Here is a 12,241-nt window from a genome sequence, read left to right as displayed (position 1 = left end):
AATGAAGTCCCCCGACTCGCTGAGAGTTGCTTTGAGGCACTGCCTCGCAACTGGGATAAACCCTCAGGGGAGAGAGGGAATGAGAATTAGTAAGTTCAAGTTCCCGAGAATAATGCGGCCGGGGGTCCCCTCTGGCTCGCCCTTGAGAACCTCCCCAGAAAGGGTCAAGGTGGTGCTGCCATCCTGAGGTCGGGGAAGTAAGCTTCACTTAGCCCTCAGAGGGAACCTGGATGTGAAAGAACATGAAAGAAAGAGGAGGAGGAGGGAATTCAAAAATTCTAGACATGTGTGGTGTGTTAGCAGGGTTAGAGTTTAAATAGGAAAGAGATAATTGAATGAGAGAGGAAGGGGCGGAGCTCCTCCCACTTCTTCCCTAGAACTCCACCTATCGGTTTCCATTTAATTAATTACCAAATAGTTGTAGGAAAATAATAGAAACAGGCTATTTCATACTATTTATTAAACATTTTTATCATGCCTTGGCACTGTGATTGAAAGGGCAGCTCCATTTATTAATGTTATTTTAATGTATACCAGGTACTGTATAATAAAATGATAATATATTGTTAATCACATTTAGTCCTTATCCACTTTGGATTGTTGCACTTCAATAGATTCACCCCAATGATTATTTATTTGAAATCATTAAATGTTTGCCCAATAATTCCAAAAATATTAATTTTCTTTCTTTTTCCTTGTTTCTTTGTTTATTCCATAATACACTGTACAGTAAGTACAGTAATGTAATTTCACACATTCTTGCAATGTACAACAATGTACAATTTGTGATCAGTATTACATACTCATATACAGTATGTATCTCGGGTATGTGGTGCATTGTACTGTACTAGTAAAGGTACAGGGTTTTCTCCCTGTTAAATACAAATTTGCTGTTTTACCTAACCAACATGGACAGTTCCCTCAGCAAGAATCTTCAAATAGGTTTGAGGTATATGTAAAGTTGTTAATCCATGTCGTGCCTATATTACATTCTCCTTAAAGGCAAAGTCTAATAGTGTAACTCACTGTATCCATTTGACTATCTTACTGCAGAGATATTATGGTCATTTTGTTGTTTTGATGGATGATTTTGTTTTGTTGTTCCTGCAAACCAGTGAAGTTGAGCCAAATGAGCTTGTGTTCTTCAGACTAACCAGACTGTTTTAATAAACTTTCATAGCAACACATTACTGCTTTCAGAGCCTAGGGGAAATGAATGTTTTACAAAACCGAAAAAACATTTCTGCTCAGACCGCTAACTGTAAAAACAAATACTGTATGTATTGAATATTGTAATGTATGCTAAATATTTGGAATTATTACTCTTCAAGCACACACAATTCCAATTAAATAACAACACTAAAATCAATACCACATACAGTATGTCTGGTACTACAATATCTATTTGTCTGTTGTGTTGGAATTAGGAATTTATTAGAAGCAATCATGTCAAAGCATTACAGTAAGATAACCAGGAAGCTATTTCTTTTAGACAGATAAGGGTCTCACTGAAGTGTGGAACAAGACTGGGAACCAGGGAGAAAAATGGAACAAAGCTGTGGTGCCCCTTAGGAAGATGAGGAATTTTGAACTGATCTTCCTGGGAATTCGATCCAGAGATCTCAGTGGGGGAGCTGCTATCGATGACTTGGAATTTATCAACTGCGCACCAAGTAGGTGTTATTTTAGTCTCTGTTACTGTATTTGTTAAATAATGTCCTTGAAACTCTGAGAACATAACCAGCAAATACAACAGATCAGTTGATCTGATCAGTTAAAAGTTTCCTTATTTCAACTGATGAAGCAATTTCTCACTTTTCGGCAATCTGCTGTATATTGAGGATGCTAGTGCAGAATGGCTGCCATCATCTTATTACCTACAGTACTTTGTCACGCAAGTGTGTCCTGCACCTCAGTGTAGGTTAAGTAGGTCCCCTCCTGCCAAGAACTGTGGAATGAACAGAACTATGCAGATGCAAGGAATTATTTTTTTATTTGCCAATACACTTTTCCTTATTTTGAAATAATGGTTAAAAATATAGTTTTACGACTATGCAATAAGTCTTACCTTGAAAATCTCAAGGTAGCCTAACTGCTGATTCAAAAAGACCAGAAAATGCTTGATGTTCAGTACCCTGAAAGATGCATGACTGGATATAAAATAGATGCATTTTAAGACTTTTACTTAGGCAACCATGTGATGACAAAATGTGCAGAACCACAGAAATTTGCCGGAGTGCCATTATCTGAAGGTACGCAGTTGTAAAACTGCATGTCCTGCAGTCAGTCATTAGCCACTCATGAGACCAATAATCCTGAACTGTTACTTATTCTCTCTGTAGTGATATTAAATATATGTCATGGAGGTTGCTGTTTCCTCCAGGATTCCAGAGCTTCTGGGCTGGGTAGGGTGTAACATTGCTCCAGAGAATTTTATCATACTTGTACAATGATTCCTCAACTATATGGATCAAAACACAATAACTGGAATAAAAAAGTTATCTCTGAATTTAAAATGATCTCTGGCGCATGTCACTCTACTGAGACAGCACTGAGTGACATACTTTAACGTACCCTATGCTTTTGTAACATACCCTATGCTGGGTTGACTCATCAGAGTGAGTAATGAGACATCTCGACTTAGACACCCTACTTTTGGACAGGGGTTTGCATGTGTCATTTCCATATGTTCAAAAAACAAAATAGAGTAGTTAATAAGGATGTACAGTATATACTGTACAGTAAGCTGTTGAAGTAGGTAGCTGCATCAACATGCGTCAACATGCTTAGGCTGCAAAGGAACAAGTAAAGGTTTATTCCATGCTGAAAAGAGAAGAGTGAAGTGAAGCCTTCTTCAGGTATAAGAGAGAGAAGAACTGGCAGATGATAAAGTATGGGATAACAAAATACTTGGAGAGTGGAGAGGTGGTGGGAGCAGGAGAGAAGCAGTTTAGACACTCAGGTGGTGTCAAGAGAGGTGAAGAGAGGTGTAAAAAAAAACAAAATACAGTAGTTAATAAGGATGTATACTGTATAAGATGTTGATGAGGTGTAAAGTCAAAAAGTCAAAACCTGCAAATGAATAGATAGGATTAGAAGGAAATGAGTTTGTTGTTGAGAGAAGGGAGAAGGTGTGAACTAGGTTTTGGATGTCTTTCTGCAATAGGAGTTCCAAAACCCCTGTTTGAGGTTTCTTTTCAGCATGAAATAAACCTTTACTTGTTCCTACTGTATATATAAACTGTGTCTTATACTAATTCTGTTAATTTTTTTGAGGCTGAAGTAGTGAGACCTTTAAAGTTCATGATGATTTGAAATGAAAAGAAATGCTTGTACAGTAAATGAAAGATAATTTGTACTTATTTTTGTGTGAGAAGAGAGCAATAAGAAATATTTCCTTCATGGGAACTAAGAGGTTGGAGTGAATACTGAATATGGCAAAGAATGTAAGAATGTAATGTGTTATGCACAATGAGAGATCATAAAGTTCATGCTGTAATACATCAATTAACTTTTTATTACTAGAAGTTGTATTACTTAAGTTGTAGTTTTTTACCAGATTGAAACTAAACTGTTTGTGACATTTTGGAATAAAAGCTGGTTAATTTCTAACACTGAAATTGCATTTCTTTCAAGTGGGTATAAGAAATTTTCAGGTAGTGTTAATGCCAGCTGTGCATTGCCACTTTCTTTTTGCATCCATCCTTTTATTTTCTACCCACTTTATCCAATATAGGGTCACAGAGGTGCCTGAAATCATTATATTGAAATAATATAAATTTCCAAAATGACTTTTACAAGTTCAGTTTGCCTTGATCACTTGAGTTAGTGAAGCAATTACAGAAGCAATTCTGTAATAACAATGTAATAATAACAATTTAGTAAATCTTAGAGTGAGACTAAAGTTCTAAAGTTAATTTATACTTTTTGTGAGTTTATTTAAAATTAACATGGTGTAAAAATTAGATCCCCAGGATGCACAAAATGTCTTGAACAATAATATTTTGAGCACATAAAATAATTTTGTCCTTTGATTTTAGTATAATCAAAGTTGTGCTGCATTATTTCGTGTTAAATTAGTATATCCCTCAGCTTGATCTCATTTATTTAGTTTGGGGGCTTTTAACACTTTTAGACAAAATGTGTAATCTTAATTATGGATATTGATCATTTTAAATAAATCATATCTCAGTTTATCTAGTGTACTGTTTTATTATACTGTATATATAATAAACTATGGGGTCATTTTTATCAATGTATATACAGTGTATTTGTTACAGTACACATTGATTGTTACAGTACATATTTACAGTAGATATGTATTGATATAAATATATCTGTAACATGTAGTGTTGTTACATTACAGTGTTTTTTGAGAACACAGTTTAGCAGTTAATCAGGAAAGTATTTATAAGCAATGTAAATGATTGTTTTTTTAGTTTAGTGCTCTAGTGAAGATGCACACCTGTAGAAAAAGTGAAAGTATGTTGATGTTTTTGTTTTGAATTCTAATTGTTGTTGAAATAGAGCAAAATCATAGCTAGACATCAACTATGCAAACCAATTTTTTAAATTGTCTGATTACTAGCAGGACAACTAGTGCCATTGCCTATTTTTGTCCTCCAGCAAAGTATTCATAGCAAACAAACATTTATGCTATAATGAATAATTTTTTAACATTCATAAAACATGATTACACTGCTGTAATTAAGCAGTACTTCTATTTCCTGAATGAGAAACAGAGAAGCCTTGAATTATATAGAAATAAACACCTCTCCTGATGCATAAGTACTGTACCTTTCCTTTGAAAATAAATTAATTCAATTCAAATTACTCTGTACAGACTCATTATGCAGAGTTACTAAGACATACAGTGCCTTAAAAAGTTTTAAAATTGTATTAAACCCGATGCTGAAAATGTCCTTATCTTTAAATATTATAATGAAACAACATTTGTGCCTTACAGTTTTTAAAGTAGTTGAAAAAAGTCTGAGAGATAGAAAGAACACAGTTTCCTGTGAAGATTCATACATCTGTGTCAGCTCCTTGACTACTTCTCTCAAAGGATCATTTTTTTACAGTAATTAGAATAGTTGTTTCTAATAATGCCAGCATTGTACACACACATTATCATCTCATTTAATATAATTTAACAAAAAACATGTTTAGCACTTGACATGGTACTGATTAGTTGGCATTCTTATAATCTGTGCAGCTTGTTTCCATTCCCCTGGCAGCAGAACATCCTGTAGATGAAAACAGCCATCACACGGATGGCAAGTTCAGGAAAGGGTAGCACACTCCTGTCCATCTCTCAGGGTGGCCTACTGTTGTGGGTGACAAGCCCTGGCAATGGAAGTGATTTGATCTCAGGCAGTGATGATAGCCTCGTCCTCCAGTCTGTGGCTTGCATGTTCATCCTTGGTCATTTGGGAGTCGTTCATTTCCTACAGTAGTTTACTGTGGCAATGAATTGCTCTCATTCACGCTCAGGTCTGGGAACAGTAATTCCTCTTTCATAGGCAAAGGTTTCTGCAGCTTCTTCCCACACTGACAGAATGGGCAATGACGCATGCCTTGACAGCTCCCTTTTTTAGGCTCAGAGTTGTGAGATTCTGCTTCTTTCTTTTGAGCCTAACAATGATTGAGACTCTTTAGCTCTGTAGGAGATTAGTAAAGCCGGGCAAGATCTACCATCTTGTCTAGACCTGCCATCCTCCCACACCACCAAGGAAAAAAAAGATCTTTAAGGTTTCGACACCAGTTAGTGGACATACAGTACAGTATGAAAACAATTAGTGTGACGTCTCTACCCTGCAATCTCACAACACTCCATATGGACCCTGTGCATTCTTTCTTGTGAGCTTCTTCTGTTTCTATTTTTATTTTTGCTGCAGCCAAAACAAGCTCTCTGTGATCTCTAAATTTCATGAGCATGTCAATTTATGATTTAAGATGATCTGATGTGGAGGCATTTTTAATGTGAAATCAATTAAAAATATTTTATATTTCAAATATATACTAGCTTAAATTCTGTAGTATTTGGTTCTTTTCAATAAACATTTAAAGGCCTTCTTATTCTTAGTTCTTTTGTTAACCTGCTCACTTAAGAACTGCAGCATCTTGTTTTTCCTTCTGAAGCCTCTAAAAAACAGTAAATCTTGGAACAAAGTGATTTTTCTTTTTTTCTGTGAATGTAGTCAAGCTTATCTTGCATTGTGCATCTTTGTTTTACGCTACCACATAATACTGTCTAAGGTTATGTGCACTACTTGTCTTCCCCTTTCTAAGACATATTGTACTGAAATCAAAAAGCTTGAAGGCCCTAATTTATACAGTAGCTAATAGCCAAGGTGACTCAAAAAGGTCTCATCTGTTTGATATTCACTCAAGCATTACCCTCAATCTCAGCACATTTTCAGATCTCTCTTGATTTTCCTCAGGAGGCTGATAAAATCTTTTTTTTTCAATATTCGGTCATTTACTAGTTTAATCTTTCATTTTAATGAGGTTTATATCAGGGAAAGGACAACAGCATTTTGCAAATTATTTATTTTATAAACTTAATTCTAAACCAATTTACATAACTTCTTAGATATTAAACATTATTTGTAAATTAGTATAAATAATATGCTGATTGATAAAAAGTAATGGCATGGTATAATATGGTATTTAATATGTATATCTGTTTCTAATAATTGTTTTTCAACATCTTAAGTGCTCCAGGTGTAAAATATTCTGTGATACCTTAATTGATAAAAAAAAAATCATGGCCAAAAATTGCTTAAAAATAAATGTTAGAAAACTCAAGACAATGTGTTTAAATGTGAAACAATCCTCTTAATGAGTGGCCTTTGATTGTAGAGCCTTCTCTTTTTCAGATGCAGAGCTGCCAGGGTCATGTCCAGATGTCACCGACTTCATGTGTCAGAGTGGCAAGTGTGTTGAGTCCTATGTTGTATGTGACTACAAACCAGACTGTGAAGATGAATCAGATGAATTAGACTGTGGTAAGTACCTCTGGATTGCTCAAGTTAAGGTTTAAATATACATGTTTCATTGAAGCTGTAAAAAAGCCTTATTGTGTGAAAATTGAGTTGTCCAAACTCCCTTTACCAGGTTATCATCTCTTGCAGTGTTTGGTCTGTCTGTACAGTATGTTGGGGTCTCCACACAGGGTCCTTGAGGGTCTCAATCTGAATAGTATCTCCAAATATATCTCATATGAGGCACTAAATCATGTTTCTTTAAACTGGGAACACTTAGGTTATTGACCAATTACTGTAAGTAAACATGAAAAGTTCTTGAAAACTGCAAGATATTTAGGGACTTGTTCAAAATGATCATTAAAAATACTTAATTTAAAAATGATCTTCTTAATTTAACCCAATAAAACTATTCAAAGTCTTTATTAGAATTGCTGGTTAGCTCTAAAACTTTCTGGATTGGATTCTCCAGCACCAGGTGCTCTCCATCGAAATCCTTAGACTTCACATGAAAAAATGATAAGCCTATCCCTTTATTAGCTGTAAATATCACTGTTTGACTACAGTATGTGTTTCAGTTGTATTGAAAAAAATGTTTTTAAAACAAAAAATTATGCATTCACTCTGAAGACCTCTAAGAGCCAGAGAGCAAAAATTTGTGAAGTACAGTACACAAGTACATTTCCAACACATTTCTTTTGTACAAATAAAAAATCCTAAACTAATAATTCTTGTGACTGATCGTAACAAGGTCCCTTAAAGTTTTCTATACAACATTATAACAGATAGAAGTAGATTAGATAGCAAAAAGTTATATATGTCATTTGACGTGCAAGGTTTTGAGCAGCTTGTAGAAATATTATTATTTGACTTACTGTAAAACTTTATCTCATGCAACTTAAAGCAGTGGCAAGCAGTGAAATTATGCAGCACATTAAATATGCAATAAGTGGCTAAACAGCAGTGCAGAGCAGTCAGTAGGTGATGGGTGACAGCTGACTGGAGGATCTGCCAGTATAATTAAAGCAAAGATCTCTGAGGTCGTACCGATAGGTGGTGACAGAGTCTTCATGTTCTCTGACAGTTACTTCCACCATAAAAAGAGGACATGGGAGATAGGAGAACAATTAAAGCTATTTTTAAATTAGGTTAAGATTTTTGTGAAGTATTTTAAGATTTTTAAATACTGAGTATGATGCCTCTGTAATTTGGCAGAATCCCAATATAAAGAAATACTATCAAGCATATTTTTGAAAGATTTGTGAAACATTACTTTGACTGATGTGTTGATCACTTTCAGGTCATATTCTGGGTTCCCCTGGTGCCTGCAATTTCAATATGCCAAGCACAGAGTCCTGGGAGGCAGTGTGTCATTTAACTCAGAATAGCAATGATGATTTTGATTGGAAGATAGGCAGCAGGACAGAGACAGAAGGAACAGGACCAACTGCTGACCACAGCCCAGGTACATCTGCCAATTCTCTTTAAAATGACCCTCTTCTTCACATGCACTACAGCTCAAAACATTTAGAGCAAAGAAAATGTTGGAAAAAACGAAAACTTCAAAAATCAAACGTGGCAACATCAACATAATTACAAATAACTGCTTATGTGTCAGTTTTTGTTTTGTTGTTTGTGTGTTTTCTCACCTTTTTTCTCTGTCACTTTTTATGTTACAAAAAGCTGCCATCCAATTAAAATAATCAGGCTTGAGAACCAGGACACATATCATAGCCTGAAAAAAGTTGAGTCTGTCGTTGAAGTGAAAACAAAAGTTTTAAATAATATTAGTGTGAAAAACAACTCACTTGCACTAAGTTCCAGCCTTAGGGAAACAATCTTATGTGTATTAATACTTACTTGGGTGTCAAACACTAGTTCTGGAGAGTCACGATCCAGAATGTTTTATGAGCCACCCTTAAATCATTAATTTATAGATTTATAAAAACATATTTGCTTACTATATTAATATAACCATTAATAATTTGAATAATTGTAATACTTTGAAAAATATAGTAGAAATTTACAACAAGACAATAGTGGTGTACAAAGGTATTTGTTTGAGCTTGGGATCATGTATAAAAACAATAAGATATTTAAAATATTAGGTATTATGATGTGAAAATGATATTAAAATCCCCTCTGGGCAGAAATATATTATGTAGTGCATTTCTCTTCTGGATCATTATGTGCAGGAAATAAGGTGTTGTGAGCTTTGTGGGGAGGTATTCCCAGCAAAGGAAATTAGAACATTCTTTTATTTATTAGAAAAAACATTCTGTGGTCTCAGCCTTGTATAGCTAACTAGGAAAGAAAAAATTCATACAAAAAGCTACAGAGCTAGAACAAAAGCATGGCACCTGAATGACACAAAATAATTAATTTATAAAATGTGTTATTTTGAATTTTGGATCAATACATACAGTATATAAATCACAGATACAGAATTTTTATTATACATTTTGTTTCGTGTTAAATACTCTTTTTTGTCTTCAGAATATAAACAAAAATATAACCAATCTTTAAAAACCTTATGTCAAGCATAGCATTGTGCTATCCTCTATTTCAATGCAGTAAACAATGGAAAAATATCAATTTTTAGTTTATCTTTGCAACCGGGTTTTTTACCCACGGTAGAAAAAATGCTTTAAATTCCCTTGTGGTGTATAGAATGTATTTCTACAGCTGTAGAATACATAATTTGTATAACTTTGTGTTGTAGCACTTCTGTAGCCATTAAATAATTCTGTACAACCAGGTTAATTCACCCAGAGTGACAGTACAAATGTTAACTTCGATTGCAAATTCAGCCCTGACTTTCCATTGACCAGCCAGATCGCAGTTGAAATTATAGAGTGGGCTTCCTAGGCTTTCTAGATTCAGATATCATATTGGTATCTTCTATGAATGTATTTTATGTCAACTTATTTACCAAAGGAATCCTAAAATATCACTTTATTTTTAATTAACATTCACCAGTTTCTACTACTCTGCACAGGACAATTCAGGGAATCAGACTCACAGAAACAGTCATGATCCACTGCCCTACACTGTATGTAGACATGCTTCTTTTCTCTGTCTATGCTGGGACTGTGAGTACTAATGATGATAATTTTGGTACTTGGAAATACAGAGCAGCAGATGTAATAGTACTGTAAGTCGCTTTGGAAAAAAGCATCTGCCAAATGAAAAAATGTAAATGCAAACAGTATTAGTACTCCACCCAGCAGTGTTCATTAGGTAATCAGAGCCAGTGACAGCAAACAGTACAAATCTAGGTTTGATCCCAGCTAGGAAACAGAAGAGGCTATCCAGATGTAGGATATAATATTCCAATATTATGAAAGGAAATCCATTTTACTATCAGACAAAAACAAATTATTTGTCTTAATTAATTTTATATTAAAGGTATCACATTTTGTCATTGTTATTTCTGCTTTAAGCTGATTTTACCTAGCTTAATCACTACTGTTAACTAGCTCATCCTCTTAATGGCCAGGTTAACAATACTTCTGCAAAAATAAAATTAAAAAATAAATGCTTCAAAACTAAACATTACATGTAGTTCAGATGCACTGCTACTTACTAGTTTGTGTTACAACATTTAAAATATGTAAAATAAAATATTTAAAGAAATTCCTATAGATACAAAGATATAAAAGGAAACTACAGAGAAAAGGGAACTTGGCACAACTTTACAATACCAGGCGCAGAATCCCAGAAAGGCATCCCATTACACACAGAACCTGACAGCACTGAGGAGTGGAAAAAATTATGAAAATAGGGAACTGTATCAAGGAAATGTATCAAAAAGGAAAGAATTCTTAGTTTTGAAACAGATGTCTGCTCGTATCATGAATTTTAATGTGCAAATTCTGGACTGTATTTATTTTTGCTGTATTATGGAACTATGACAGCTGTCCTGGGTTTAGTGCCACAACAGCACTACCTGTGAGAGGGCTCTTTCCATGGTTGGAAGAATCCACACTGTAGACAGAACAGGGGGGCTGACACACTTAGTGCTCACATGCAGTGTACTGTATTGTTGATCGTACAGCAACTTCTTCAGACCACCTCAGTTATGGCTGACAGCCCAGCACAGGCTGTTAATGAATACAATAAGGGAAATGCAAAATGTTTAACAAGGGCATAAATACAATCAGCATTGTGTTTTATTATTAAAATTATTTTTTTAATATACACTGTAGGCACATTTCTACTGTATGTATTTAAAATGAATAGACTTACTGCACTTATTTGATTTAGCCTTAGAAATACTTAGGATTTGTTTTTGCAAAATGAAGGTACACAACTCCTAACCATCATACATCCATCTTTGTAATCACTTTGTCCAGTACGTGGTCGCTTGGGACTAACCCACTACAGAAGCAGCATCAACCTAGAGGAAGGTGAACAGAGATCCACAGGACCGCAGGCCAGCTCCGGGTTCAACCAGGGTGGCAAAGAGACCAGGGGTCTCCCAACCTTGGTCTGCATACTGCTGGATCACTCTGAGAAATCGTCCACTCTGTGCTGGCAGAGGAGCGCTTTGAGAACTAGCACATACTGTACACCTTTCCTGTCTTGCAGCTAGTAATGAGGATCACATCTCCTTCAGTTAGTGTTACCTTGGTTGAGGGGGAAAGTAGATAGCTCTCACAGTGCACATTTAGGAGGAAACTGTACACAATCCACATCCCTCCCCCACATGAGGCTAGGACGTGTAATCCAAGTTGATTCACAATTAGGGATTTCAAACTGAGGGGTAGAAAAATAAAAAAGTGATTGCATTTTGTTAAAAAAATATATTGGAAATACCTGATGGAGAAATATATTTGGAAATACATAATGCAGCACAAAATTAGTGCAGAATATTTTGTTCCCCTTTTTTTAGAAAAAAGTAAAGCTAGATAATTGACCAGATGGGATTGTAAATTGCTTTGGATAAATAATAAATATACTGTTAATGCAAGGATATCAACACTCATCCTCTACCCAGCAGTGTTCACTAACAAAACCAATCTAGATTTCATCAATCTAAAGCAAACAATACTGTTACGACCCCAAGTGTCTAGGGGTAAAGGGGTGTAACATTTAGGATAATTCTTTTGGAAGCAGGTGGGTTTTGGTGAGGGACTAGGAAGCATGATAACAAGGGTAAGGAACTAGAGTGGTGCCAAAGGAAAGAAAATAACAAACAAAATGGAGCAGGCTAGGACACTGAGAGAAAGCTAATCTGAATACAAAAGAAAACC

General features: G+C 35.1%; 1 protein-coding gene across 1 annotated transcript in view; it reads left to right on the top strand.

Moving 5' to 3' along the window:
* The window catches only part of malrd1 (MAM and LDL receptor class A domain containing 1), a 170,356-nt gene that overhangs the window by 117,934 nt on the left and 40,181 nt on the right, over positions 1 to 12,241 (top strand). Inside the window, exons 32-34 of the mRNA XM_088918156.1 lie at positions 1,493 to 1,673; positions 6,882 to 7,010; positions 8,287 to 8,451. Coding sequence (XP_088774282.1) covers positions 1,493 to 1,673; positions 6,882 to 7,010; positions 8,287 to 8,451 — 475 coding nt within the window. The remainder of the gene's footprint in view (positions 1 to 1,492; positions 1,674 to 6,881; positions 7,011 to 8,286; positions 8,452 to 12,241) is intronic.

The sequence above is a fragment of the Atractosteus spatula genome, chromosome 6, assembly GCF_055471065.1.
Source record: "Atractosteus spatula isolate fAtrSpa1 chromosome 6, fAtrSpa1.hap1, whole genome shotgun sequence".
Taxonomy (NCBI): domain Eukaryota; kingdom Metazoa; phylum Chordata; class Actinopteri; order Semionotiformes; family Lepisosteidae; genus Atractosteus; species Atractosteus spatula.
Note: the sequence above shows the minus strand (reverse complement) of the source record. Positions and strands in the feature narration are given on the sequence as shown.